The 14,305-nt window shown below is 35.9% G+C and overlaps 2 protein-coding genes across 3 annotated transcripts; both read right to left on the minus strand.

Annotated features, from left to right (window-relative positions):
* Positions 1-1,990: 1,990 nt before the first annotated feature.
* On the minus strand, positions 1,991-4,675 carry LOC132178852 (probable NAD(P)H dehydrogenase subunit CRR3, chloroplastic). Its single transcript, XM_059591420.1, has 3 exons — positions 4,377-4,675; positions 4,083-4,225; positions 1,991-2,436 (listed from the first exon to the last, which is right to left on the minus strand). The coding sequence occupies exons 1-3, from the start codon at positions 4,616-4,618 to the stop codon at positions 2,312-2,314; spliced, it is 510 nt and encodes a 169-aa protein (XP_059447403.1). The 5' UTR covers positions 4,619-4,675; the 3' UTR covers positions 1,991-2,311.
* Positions 4,676-5,841: 1,166 nt separating this feature from the next.
* Positions 5,842-14,093, minus strand: LOC132177759 (uncharacterized). Of its 2 annotated transcripts, none has more exons than XM_059590204.1 (9): positions 13,494-14,093; positions 12,057-12,407; positions 11,747-11,962; positions 10,854-11,503; positions 10,019-10,115; positions 9,857-9,910; positions 9,659-9,777; positions 7,273-7,463; positions 5,842-6,657 (listed from the first exon to the last, which is right to left on the minus strand). In XM_059590204.1, the coding sequence occupies exons 1-9, from the start codon at positions 13,761-13,763 to the stop codon at positions 6,020-6,022; spliced, it is 2,586 nt and encodes an 861-aa protein (XP_059446187.1). In that variant the 5' UTR covers positions 13,764-14,093; the 3' UTR covers positions 5,842-6,019. The 2 variants fall into 2 exon arrangements, with proteins under 2 accessions (XP_059446187.1, XP_059446188.1); XM_059590205.1 differs by having other exon boundaries at positions 13,440-13,586.
* Positions 14,094-14,305: the final 212 nt, after the last annotated feature.

Consider the following 14,305-nt stretch of genomic DNA (forward strand, 5'->3'; position numbering starts at 1 on the left):
TATTGGTCCTACTTAAAAAAAAAATGTTTCTAAAACCAAATTCTCTTAATTTCAACTAAATAAAAATAGATATTGAATTAAAAAAGGTCAACACAATTTTGGTGGGGAGAGTAATTGATGAAGAAATGCTATAAATATATACGAACAGAAACAGACAGACCTGTAATCAAAATTGGCACGCAACAGATATGATGTGCCTTGCACAATTAAATGTGAAAATTTATATTAAAGTTTTAGTTTAATTTATTAATTGTGGCACTTCCAATATTTGTTCAAAAGACATGGCTATTGATCGAGTCCCCCCTCTTGTGCCAAAAGAGTTTCTAGTGTTTATTATGAAACTTTACTTACTCTTTTAAATTATCATGCCATTTGTAACGTTCTTCCTAAATTTAAAAAATTTGAAATGTGGGATTTTAATTTTTTTAGCCACTTTTAGTTATCCCCTGAAGTTTAAAAATTTTCGTTTAACTTAAACGGCTAACGTGAAAAATGTCTGTTAAAAAAAAATAATAGTAAAAATTTGTAGCTAATTGTAACACCATACCCAATGACATACAATATTGTCTACTTTTGGTTCCCCCGAATTAGACTTTCCAAGAAGTCACTCATCCTGGTACTATTATCGCAGAAACACGCTTAACTGCAAAGTTTTGATGGGTTCATGACTATCATGGCTTTAAAATACATTGTCATTAAGGATGTAAGTATACATACAAGCACATCTTCATCTCCATACCCAGACGATGTGGGACGCTACACTAATTTTTTTCCATTAAGAATGGATAAGTGATGTTTCCCCTATTTCTAATGCATCAGGGATAGCTCATAGTCCGGTGACGACTGATCCAAGGGGGTAGGCTTAGTGACAAGGGGGATTATTTGTAAGTGGTTTGGTAAAGCCATGAAGGAGAGGTTATAGGTTCTTTATGGATACGATGTTAAGAGGACGAGATTCAAGCCCAAGCTCGGGGCTAGGCTATGGATTGACTTGTCTTGAGAGAGCAGTTATTGATCTCCTGCATTATGAACCCGTCAAAACTCCTCTTGAATGGTATCCTTAAGGTTAAGTTGCTACTATAGTTACGTCCATGTAAGGAGTTTTAGCTTTTGGTTGCCCCCCAACCCTTTTTGCTTGTCTTGAGAGACCGGTTGCTGATCTCCTGCATTGTGGACCCAACAAAGCTCATCTTGAATGGTGTTCTTAATTACTAAGGTTAATATGTTACTATAGTTACGTCCATGTAGGGAGTTTTGGCTTTTAGTTGCCCCCAACCCATTTTGCTAAAAAAAGGAACATAAAAAAAATGTCATGGTCTGGTGCAAAATTGCTTGCTATCATTTGTTAAAGAGTATAATGGCCTCCTAGAGGCCATTTAAGTCACTTCCAGTTTAGATTGCTTTCAAAAGGTAATGAAGAGATGAAGAAGACTAGACTGCTCAGTCACCTCAGTTCCACTTTAAATTGCCAGAGGCTCCTAACAAGACAAGATTGCATGATCTTGCTTTGCTGATTTTCTTCCAACATAATGAATGATATTGGAACTGATGTGGCTCATCATTTTTGAGTAATTTGTTGTATTCTTTGGAGATTGAAACCCATTTCAATTATTGAAGTTTTTTTGTTTTTTTTTTGCGCACTAATAGTATTGTTTGTGAATGTTGAAGAACATCTTTGTCTGTTGGTTACTGATATGCATTCCACGGCTGCCCTGAAGAGGCCATGGCCAGTGCACTGGGTAAAGAAGCAGCAAGAATGCAAGAGCAGTATTTTCACATATAATATACCATTTGGTCTAAAAGAACCTTCCGAACTAGAAATTACTAGTTATTTGGTATTGAATTGTTAAGTGTGACTGAAATTACAAGGAATTGATATTGAAATTATTAAAAAGGATTGAAATTACGAGTAAATGATGATGCCTAAAATCAATGCATCAACTTCATAAACGATAGCCTGATTAAGGATCTTAATGGCAATTTCACAACATAGTGAGCTTCTTGCTTGCCAAACCGAGTTTGCTATACAAAAATTACCAATTACAGAACTTGTATTGCCAAGAAGCGGCAACTGAGTTCTTAACACAATCGTTATACATGGAAATGCATGACTTATATTGATATCATAAGATGGAAGTAACTCCAAATATCTCAAAATCCACATTTCGAAGTTGTAAAGCAAGAAGTGTACATTGTTAGGCAATTGATGGAGCCACTTTCCACTTACTGGAGAAGCCATTCAGAAGCAGTGATCTTGCTGTCTAAGAATTTCAAGTTAAAATTGGAGTCTGAACTCCAACTGACATGTTCTTCACATCAGCAGGTCATCCAGAATTGGGGTACTGAACGGTAGCTTGATAACCCCAGAGGCCATAAGGAGAGACAAAGTCCAAATTGGTAGCATCCATTGAAATACAAACATGAAAATCTTTTTCCCTGAAATAATGGGGAAATGTTAATATAAGGTCAATCACAAGACCCCCTATGTTGCTCAAACATGTTAATTCCTATAATGATGAAGGCTGAGTTTGGAAAATCCCCCCTCTCCTTTTTCATTTCTCCCAAAAAATTCAAACTCCTTTCTTCACATCACCAAACAACTTTTTTTTTTTTTTTTCATAAAAAATTCAAAACTCTTTTCACATTTATATCATATCAATCAATTCTTATTACTATTCAAACAAAATAAAAATAAGAAAAAGCTTTCCCAAATATTTGGGATATTCTTCTGAATTTGTTGCGCTTTTTAATCTTTGTCTAAGGTGATCCTTTATTGTATACTGTTTGGACACTTGCACCTCACTTTGTGACCTTTATTTATTTATTTATTTTATTTTTATGTCGGGGAACCTCTTTAAGGCAGGACCCTTCGGACCCACCCCTGCAGAATAAACCTCAGTCACTTTGTGACCTTTATTAAATTGAAATTTCTTTATATTCTGCAACAAACTAGTCAGGAGATACAACATTTATCAAACAGCTTACAATATAGCCATGCACAATCATTTAGGAAAACTGTTCTGTGGAGAAAAATGCATAAACCTTGACAATGCTTGTGCTCTTGCTGTTGTGAGCGCATTTATGAGTACTGAGTCTCATATTAAGAAAGTATAGAGAAAATGAGTAGTTAAATATACTTAATGGACCCAAGCCCATTAGTTTAGGTTTTTTCGCTGATTGGTGTTCAAATATGTATATTAATGTACTATTTGTTTAAAACTCCCTAATCGTTTATCTCACCAACAAGTAGTATTAGAGCTATGGTTCGCTTCCTAGGAAAAATGTCTGGATGCGTCTGGTTTAGAGTTGCGTTTTGTGGCCTTCTAGCGCAATTCTCGATGCGAGACACTCTTAGAAATGTAAAAAGACTTACAAGCGAGTTACTTATTGTTATGTTGAGACCAGATCTCTCATTTCCTTTTCAATGTTAGCCTTTTGGATAAACTGGATGTCCATATGAGCAATAGAATGGCCAAGAGGTAACAAAATATGAACTTTTACTCGATAACCTAAACCACAATCCTCACTAGAATATCAAGTTTAACTACAGAATCTGATAAAGGTCATACCAATTGTTGAGGAAGAATCAGGCATCAATAATTCAACTGCTCATTCCAATCGCAGCGCAACAATATGAATTAGGTGTGCTTTTGAATATGGATTTTTGCAGAGTGTTATAGATAATAATGTTCCTTTAAACTCTGAACCTTCCTTGAGCTGCAAACTAATTTATTGACTCAAATAGCCTAAACAATTTAAATCTATGACCACCAAAACAAAGCTAAATCCGAACCCATCTATTAAAATACCTTTTCATTGCCAACAAATGGCAAAACCCATTAGAACTGAGCTCACAAAAACTCAAAAGAACAGTTCAATTATTCCTATTTTCTTTTATAACAATATTCACTAGCACAGTAAAGCTAAATCTATAAATCAAACAAGCATTAGACATCAAAAGATTATCCTGCTGAACTGAGCCACAAAGTTTTACTAACTAAAATTTAAGTGGGTACTCTTATTTATTGAGTAAAAGATAATAAAAACTTCAAATAATAATAATGAAGTTGAATAATGATTACCAGAGGCTCGAAACCTGCTCTCGGTGGAAGTGACTAGCCACTCTCCCGTCTCACGGAGCTTCTTCTCGACCGGCCCTTCAAACTTTCCAGTAAAACTCATCGACATGAAGTCGAAGTTGGCCACTTCTTCTTCCTTCAATTCACTGATTATTGCAAAAAAGAAACGTCAAATTTTCAGAACCACATAAACATTATATTACCTATTTACCTACATATAATCAACAACAAAACTTCAAAAACAAACAACAATTTTGCTGGATTTGTGGAGAAGGAAGAAGTGGGACTGGGACATGCCTGGCATCAATGTCGCGGTACCTTCCGGCACCGATAGCTCTTTCTATTTCGGCGATGGAGGGCCGTTGTCGTTTGTTCTGCTGCTGCTGCTGCTTTTTTGGTAGAGACGTTATGGGTTTTGTTGTGTGCATGAGAGGTTTAATGGGATTTGTTTGGATCGTCGTCGGAGGAGGAGAGTCATTAGTGGGGAGAGAGGCAAGAGCTAGAGGTTTGGTTATGGAAACGCAGGATAAGCAATACATGGTTTCTGTGTCCGCTACTTTCACTTGAGGCGTTGGACAATGGATTGGATATTGCTTCTCATTCTCCAACATAAACTGCCAAGCCAAAAAAAAAGCAGCTAATTGAAATGAAAATATCTTGCTTAGAAATTTTTTTAAAAGAGAAATCTATCTGAAAATAGAGCAATGTTAGAAACAAAACTCTTGTCCTCTCCTCAAGTAAAATGGATTTTAAAATTATCTTTTAATTTCCAATGACTCAAATTTTGATTCAATAGTAATTTTAAAAGTCTAATCACTTTTTTTTTTTTTTTTTTGAAAAATTTGAACTTTATTCATCTTCAAAAAAATAATATAGAGCGTGAAAACTCTAAACATATCAAGAGCATATAACTCTAAGAAACAAGAGCACTTTGTTCTAAAATTATAACGTCACAGATATCCTCCGGTATTTCTTCGATCCACGCCTTATCTATGACCTATTGCTTTGGCGAGTCCATGAGCCGCCCAATTTGCTTCTCTTTGAGTATGCCGAATTTGCCAGTGTCGTAACCTGTTTAACACCACTTTGACATCTGCAAGCACTTGCCCATATTTGTTCCAATTTTGATCATTTACATTGAGTGCCTTTGCAACCTTTAGTGGGACAAAAGATAAACAAAAGTCTTCATTCTAGTATTACTCGTTGTCTCGAATCACATCTTACGTTTAAGAATGAGAGCTATAGATGCGTCTAACCTTTTTCTTTCTCACACTTATGTTATGTTAACTAACCGACATAACTTGTTTTAAGTGGCTTACATGTCAACTAGTGTACAATAGTATGATATATGGACGTAACGAATAGACATCCTTCATCAAGTTTAAGGTTGAGTGGAGGAGGTTAAGGTCCTAACCTTTACCACGTAAGAGGCTATATAATGTGGATGAGGTGTTACTCCGTAAAAATATGTACTTTCCTAGGAACAAGATTTTTTTTTTTTTTTTTTGGCATCTTTAAAGATAATGAGCGGAGCCTGCAGCCTAATTTGACTTGAAACGAAAAACAAATCAAGTCTAAACATAGTAAGAATTGACAAATTGAGAGCTCTTTCTTAATTCTCTGAGTGGTAGTGCATGGCCATTTTTAGTTGGTTGAGCAATTTGTCTAGTTAATTCCGTCAACAAATGAGACCTCAGCATGTTACCTAGCAAATCTATATTGAAATTTTGAGAATAACAATGTCTAAGGTATGAGAAAGGCAAACTCTACAAGACAGTTTAGCATGTATTGAACTAAACAATATCACTATGATCTCCATGTAAACTATCCAGTTGGTTTACTGAGTTGAGCAAAAAGGATATCAGTACAATTGCTCCTACAAAAATACGTATCTTTTTACCAACTTCTTGGTCTAATTGTAGCATTTGCGTAGGGTAACATCAAGTAGGTAAAGTCCTCAACAAATGAATTGCTCGTGGCCACTGTGGCCTCTGAGAAAGTACAATTCTCCTCAATGCCGGCACAGCTCCAGCAGCTATAATTGCAGAATGATTCTCACTGTTCATGCTTAGATTATACAGAATTGCCAAACCTGCTTCAACACCCCTCTCACTTCCTTCTTCAATCAGTTTTACCAATGGAAATATTCCACCCTTAGCAGCAATAGCTTGAGTTGAATCCACCACCCCTTCAGAAATTATTCTGTTCAGCTCCATTACTGCAGCTTCCTGTACTTCCTGAGAGACAGAGGTTTTCATCTGCTCTATAAGTCTTGGGATGGTCTCATAAAGAGTTACCTCCATGTTGATTGGATTCTCAAAATCAAAACTGCGACCAGAAATAGAGCTGACTTTAACTAGGGCAGCAGCAACCCAATCTTTTTTGTGAAGGGGGATGTTTGATTTTAGGATTTCTCGGAGCAAATTAGTGAAATGGGTGGAATTTATATTTTGGCAAAAATGCTGAGAGTCGAGCAGCTTTGTTAATAATCGGGATGCTGCAGAAATTGCAAGACTGGCTTCTTCAAGATCAAGAACATATTTTTCTGGCGGCTGGTCTTCTGCATCAGAATCTATGTCTGCCAAATGTAAGATATACACAAACACACTTAAGGCCTCAATCAATGATTACTGCATAAATTATCATGCGTCTCAAGAAAAATGTATGAGCGAAAATTATGATTTCCAGAAGATTTCCAAGGGAATGTTATGATAAAGAACAAACATGTATGAGTTGGTTACCGTAAATCTTGAATTACAGAAACCAAGAGAAACCAAAAATAGAGTTGGAACTTTCTCCTAACTCAGGTTTCATGACAAACAAAAGATCAGGCAATGGTAGGACCTAAATCAGAATTGTGGTCCACCTTATTCAGATGATGATTGGACAATCCAATCAACACGAGCAGCGAACATAGTGAATTCATTTCATCTCTTCTTTTTCTTCATATTAAACTTCCGTTGGCAACTAAATGCATGCACCAGGTTTTCAAAAATTACAATGATGATGACGATGCTAATTAGAATCACAACTATAAAGATGATTAAGGACATTGTGAAAGTAAAAGGGTCATTTCTTTTTTCTTTTTCTTTTTTAATCTAAATGAGTTACTCAAGTTGGATGAGATGAAATACAATCAAATTTTCTTTAAAGCAATTCAAGTCTTAGTAATGAAGGAAATTGTTTCCCATACCTTTCAGAACTTTTTGTTGGAAAACAGCATCCAAACCTGATTCAATATCTACTGAAATGATCGAGTTCATGCTTGGGTCAATAATTGCCACAAACTCAAGAATCGAAGCCGCTTTTCTTTGTAAACTTGGGGATGAGGTCTTTAGAACCTCCACAAGGCGAGCAATGAAAGCAGTATCCACCACATCTTCCCTGTAATTGGTTTCCAGGATAAGAATACCATGTCAATGAAACTTGTGTGTTAGAAATAAACCTTTAAACTAGCTTTAGTTCAGGCATACACACAGAAATACCGACAAAGGAAAGGAAAATGAAAAATAAGTAAAGAAAGGAAGAGAGAGAATAGTGTTCTCTTGAAAGTTGGCACCCATCCAGTATCTCTGGTTACAATAAAATCAATGAAATCAAGGGATCAAAACCACAACAACAATGCCTAGCAATCCCCCAACTTTGGTATAAGCTCTTTTAGAGGGGAAAAAAAGGAACAATACCTCAGATCCTCCCTAGATCAGGAAGTTTCTTATCTGGACCAGCCAGCCACTCAAAATAGATATGTTCCCAGCAGAAGACTCATGGCAGAATTCATTTGGAGTTGCCATGGCCCAGCCTTGTTATTGCCAGGGTAAGTCCAGGTTTGCCCAATATGCTGGTTGAGTGTTTAATTTAAACATACCTTTGAAGTGTCTGCTAATAGTGACATTAAATCTATATTATAACTGTTACAATAAACAGGTTGATGTGTTGGCTGGATAATAAATGGCGCTACATTAGGGTTAAGCAGAAGAATATGACACAGAGATGATACCTCCAACGTGGCCAAAATTGTTGACAGAACAAAAATTAAAAAGAAAAAGAAAAAGGAAGATACAACCAAATTTGAGAGAAAATAACAGCTTGTAGTTATAAAAGTCAAGCTTCTGTAAGGACTAGAGGACCATGACACAACTTATGCTATAAAAAGATTATGTATTACATCAACATCATGAGGTTGTATATCAGAAGTAGGGTTGTAATCAAGTCGAATCGAACCAAATATTAAATGTTCAAGCTTGGTTCATTTAATTTTATTTCGAACACAAGCCGAGCTCAAGTTTATCACCAATCCTAATCTGTTCAAGCTCGGTTCATTTATTTTTTGAATGAACTCGAGCTTGTTCACGAGTTGCTCAGTTAATTTAATCATTCTTTTCATAAAGTAATATCATGATTATTTATTTTTTTATAAATCCATACTAATCATTAGTTAATTAATTATTCTTAAGAATTTATCATTTGAGTAAATTATATAAATTAACTTGAATCTTAAACAATCCAATCTCGAATTTATCATTTGAGTAAATTACGCACACACACAAACATATCTATACATACACCCAAACACACTTATGTACACGAAAACACACATATCTATATCAAGACTCACAATAACAATAATTCAAGCTATATCTAAATCATACTACAAAGATAATTCTCTTTTATCTTTTAAAGTACTTAACATGTTCTCTTTAGAAAATTAAATTAATACTATAAAAAATAATAAAAATGAATATAGGAGTTTATACGAGCTTATACGAGTCAAGCCAAGCTTATACGAGTTCGGCTCATTTAATAAGTGAGCCTAAATTTTTGTTCAAGCTTGACTTATTTATTAAATAAACCAAACTCATGTTGAGTTTACATGAGTCAAGCTCGAACTGTTTACAAACAACTTTGTTCATTTACCGCCCTAATCAGAAGACTATCATCTTTTACATAAAACGAGCATGCTGTATTTGTTTGCAAGAAGATGGAAAACAAAAATATCAAACTTGAATGTTTCATAGTTTGGTGTTGGAAAGATTGTACAATTAATCCAAGTTTCATTTTCTTTTCCTGCAATATTTTCGCAACCAAATGACTTCACTAGATCAATCCAAAACCTATGCGTCTAGCTGCAGTTTCGCAAAACCTAGGCGCCTAGCTGCAGTTTTTAAAATATGTCATACATGCAATGAAAATGTTCCCCATCTAAATTTTTAGATCATGTTTATTCTTCTTCTAAGCACCAAGTAATGGAGATGGAAGTTTTGAGAAGAAATCCTTCTTGTAAACTATACACGCAAACTTCATTTTGCCTTCTCCTCCCTGTAGAACTACAAGTGGTCACCATCAAACCAAGAAACGTATGAGCAAAGCAATGAAAATGTGAGGCAAACATATGCAATCTGCTTACTTTATTCTTTTCATGAAAAATAGACAAATTTATTTTAGCAATAGATAATAATCACTCAACAAGATATAGTAAAAGGTGACATAAGCCAAAGACAATGATGAAAAGGCAGTTCTGAAACAGAACAAACACCAAGTGGAAGAAAAATCAAAAGGGCGGAGAGGGCGGGGGAAGAGACCTGGTATTTGCTTTCAATATGGATTTTTTGACCATATTTCCAGTTAATACTGTGGAATCTTCAGGGCTTCTTGCTGACTCTGATCCTCTTTTTGACCCATTAACTGGTCCATTATAAAACTGGAAGGCATCAACAAACTTGGTAAGTCAAAAGACAATTACACACTTCCACACATGCTGCAAGAAACTAGACACTAACCTTTGATTTCATCTCTTTACTAGGGTCTAATATCCGAGCAAGAATGTTTAAGCTCTGCAAGTGCAGCAAGGATTCTTAGCATCTTCAAGATTATTTCCCAGAAAGATGGACTGTGGATGATGACAAATAAAACAACCAGAAAATAGGAAAAAAAAACAAAACCTTTTCCATCAGGCTTTCAGAGGTCTGCGACTGCTTTACAATACTGACCAAGGGATCAATAACACCTTCAGCTTCAATTGTCTGGCAGACACCATTGCTGCATCAAGAAAGATAAGAACATGAACTTATGAGATGTAAGCCATATTTAAGCTAATTATTAAATTTTTTTTATAAATAAATCATTTCATTGAAAGGCGCAGAGGGGCATAACCCTAGTACACAAGATGTATACAAAGAAAGGCCCCACTAAAGATGAAAAGAAGAACAAAATTCCACAAATTGAGATAAGGTAGAAAAATAGGAAATAAAGCCCCCATCTAATTATTAAAATTAAGAAACTATTCATACTTTAAGAGAAAGTTTAAAGGGAAAAAGAATGCAATTTGACTTTGGGGCTATGTGACATATACACTAAGATAAGTATCAGTGCCTAACAAAGAACAAGGTTTCTAACATGCAAACCTGCAACAAATAGTGAGAAACATGAGTCTCATCGCCCAAAATGGTATGAAAATAAAGAAAAGATAGCAAAAGATGAGAGTGTATGAAGCAAAGAAAATATGGAGAAGGGAAGAAATAAATTTATTGACAGGGTAAAATAAGCAAAATGGGGAAGCAAATGTCCACTGAGGTCTGCTTCTCCCAGGACTTTGCCTCCTCTGTTTAAACCGCTGATCTGGGTAAAATATTTAGCCAGGTAAGAGTGGAAGCAAAGAGGCGAAGCCAAAGCCAGAAAGATTTAGGATTTTTCTCAACCAAAGCCAGAAAGAATAGCTTGGGCCACTATCGCTGTAAATACATCAAGAAATTTGAAAACCAAAGAATGATAAATTACCTGATAGACAACCTCTCCAAAGCTTGAGTGACAGCCAATCTGACAGAATCATTAGTATAGCCTAAAAGCCGAACTAAATGCTTGATTGCTCCAGCATCTTTGAATGCAACTCGCATATGTTCATTTATAGATGCATCAGCAATTGACTCTGCACCTCTTGATATGGCCAACTCATCTTCAAGTTCAAGAATCAAAACTAATCGAGCCACGCCATCCATCCACGGTAAAAGTGTAAGTCGGTGATCAGTGGAGCATTCAGATTGAGATTTATTTTCATTCTCCATTTCTATAGCTCCAATACGAGCAAGAAATTGCTGTTGTGTCCGCCCAACTATTGCTTTCATCTTGGCCTCCTCCATGTTTACATTCTTGTCATCAATATTTAATCCAAGGAGTAATTCAGAGGCACCAAATCTAGAAGGAACTTTAGAGCTTTGTTCAATCTTTGTACCATCGGGTAAACTAGGCCAGGAATGCAAACCTGGTCTGAAGGACTTGTATGCAGCTGCACCAATCAAGGGAACAGGAACCAGACCTTCCTCTATGATAAGAATTCTGTAATATTCATCCTTGGCTAGCTCCAATAATGCATTTCTTGCTTCCTTTCTAATGATTTTAGATCCTTCCACATCAGTTTTTAAGATATTTGCCTGCATTTAAAATCCAGTCTATTAGAATGCCAAAGAATAACATGATCAGATATCCAAATAGAGGCAATTTGCAATTAAATTGTGCTTAAACTTAAGATGTGAATTCGAAACCAAAAATCATCCGCATGAATTACTATACTCCATATAGCAAGACCATGTAAAATAGGCAAATCTTTCATCCATTAGATATAATAATCACCTGAATTCTTTCCAATAATAGAGGAAATGTAAAGGAAGCCTCACCAATTTTGGTATAACACCTGCTTCAACCATCATGTTGTGGTTAAAGTGGCTCAATGCTAAATTTGCCAAAACCCCTCCTGCTGCTTCCTTCACTTTTATGTCCTCGTCATCAAGGGACTTAATTAGTAATGGAAGGATATCAATGTCCGCAATTTTCACTCTAAGCTTCTCATCTACAGACAAGTTCCACAAAGTACAAATACTTTGCTCCTTTACCTGCAAAATTGAGTTCAGGATATACCTCCATTCTCTCAACCTAGAAATATGTTGACAAGATGACAGAAATTCCGATGGTAAAGTCTGTATATACCTCAGGAATTAAGGAAGGCCGGCTCAGCAAGCCAGTTATCTCTTCAACTGCTCCACTTTCTGCTACTAATTCCCTGTATAAATTAACTGAAGAAATTGATCGTAGAAGGCCTGCAGCTGCTTCACAAGTGGAAGTAGACTCTGATCTAAGAAGGTTTAAAGTGAGATTTATGCAGCCAGGAAACTGCATGATAGCATCAATATACTTCTTTCCTCCAAGGGAGTATTTCCAGAGAGCCACTATTGCCTGCTCCCTATCAAGGTCATCATAGTCCAGCCCAAGCATTCTAACAAACAAGGCCACATAACTATCACCAAAGCTAGGAGAAGTGCTTTTAATTGCTTCAATATCCTGAAAGTAAGAAGATGTCCCATCATGTAGCTTAAGTAAGCGTACATTTGCCACTCTCAAGGAAGCATTTAAAAGCAACAGACGACACTGTTATATTAAGTAACAAGATAAATTTGTATTTCATGACCCACACAATTTTTAGAAGAAAAATGCTCCAACAACATAATGCGATTTTCAGGAAGAAAAAAAACATTTTAGTAAAGTGAAACTTTTAATCTGTTAAAACAAGTTGCTTAAGAATGTGGATATGTAGCGAGCATTAATTTGACAGCCCATAACAGTAGTAATAACACTCAGTCTTTGCGAACTTGCAAAGCTAGTATCAACTTAATTGTGAATAGCATAAACTTTAGTAATATATTCTAAACTTTAGTCACTTATACACAAATGGAATGCTGATGTAAGGACTTCAATGATGAATTGTACAATTCCATCCTGATTCACAATAGCATGAGTACATTGTGCTTATAGTGGTAGTTATTTCGTGTAATCCTTTAACTTAAAAGTCATTTCAAGCGCCAGGACTAAACTTCTCAACAAGTTTCTCTTTTGTGTTCAATCTTCTAATGATCATTTTGTGATGGGGCATATATGTCAATCTAGCTCCAATCTAAATCTACCAAAATGATTTTTGTTTTTCCTACTCAATGAAAAACAAAATGGAGAGTTCAAATTTCATAAGCAAACAAGCGATATGCAACCCGATTTCCCAACCAACTTTACTATATATATACCTATATTAACACATTTTTGCAACGCATTAGAATTGCAATCCAGATGGGAAAAAAACCCAAAAAAAAAAAAAAAAAAAAAAAAAAGAAAAGAAAAGAATGCCAATACCCATTCTTCTACTCCATATCCAAAATCCATGGTAACCCATAACACGATTCCAAAAGAAAAGTATTACACAAAGAAATCCAAATTCCTCAATACAAGCAAGCTGTAACAGCAATAAATTAATCAACAGCAATACATAACTGAAACATAAACACTTGCCCAACAAAACTCGCCACGGCAAACAAACCCATATACCTAAACGAAATACAAGCAAGACCCAGAATAGAGAAAAGGCAGTTCAGAGCATACAGGAGGTGTAGAGTGCTGTGGAGTAGCATCAACAGCACCATCACCATCACTGCTGACTCGGGTGACGACTGCACGGTTAGAGCGAGAAGTGGAGTTGAGGCCATGATATTGATGATTATGAGGTTGGGTTGCATAGGAAATGACTGTTAAGTGGCTTCTTTTTGCTTTTCTGGTTGCAAATGGAATAGCTTCCACATGGGTTTTTGGGATTTTGCGTTGGGCATCAGGGGGCTTCAAGGTGAAGGGTGTGGGAGTTGCTGAGGCCAACATTTTGGCCTAAAACTGGGAGAAGGGATTGAAAAGTCACACAATCTTGGGGTTCCAGAAGAGTCAGTTTTCTTGGGGTTTTGATTTGGGTTTGCGTTGTTCGACTACAGTAACTAGATGTTCGGAGACTCGGAGTGTTCGTCCCTTCGTTGGAGTCAATCTCTATGGCCTAATTATGGTAATTAATTCTTCTTCTTCCTTTTTTCTGTCGCTTGGGTTTGTGATAAAATCCAACAGAAGAAATGTGACGGTAAGAACAGCGGGGCGTGGAATTAAGATTTATGAAAGATTTATCACAGATTTTTGTTTTCGAGTGGGGGGCATTGTGAGGTAAGCCTTGCCATAATGCGTGTGTGAATTAAGGTTGTGTTTGCCCCCGACCAGGGTCGGTACTGTTCCAGCTACAGTACTAACTGATTATTGTTTTATGCAAGTCAAAAAAATCATCCCAACTTTCAAAAACAAGTCTTTTTCTATTAAATTCCCAACAGATAATTCCAACTATATATATAAAAGAAAATGAAAAATATTATTAAAAAAAAAAA

Source organism: Corylus avellana, chromosome ca4 (genome assembly GCF_901000735.1).
Source record: "Corylus avellana chromosome ca4, CavTom2PMs-1.0".
Classification (NCBI taxonomy): domain Eukaryota; kingdom Viridiplantae; phylum Streptophyta; class Magnoliopsida; order Fagales; family Betulaceae; genus Corylus; species Corylus avellana.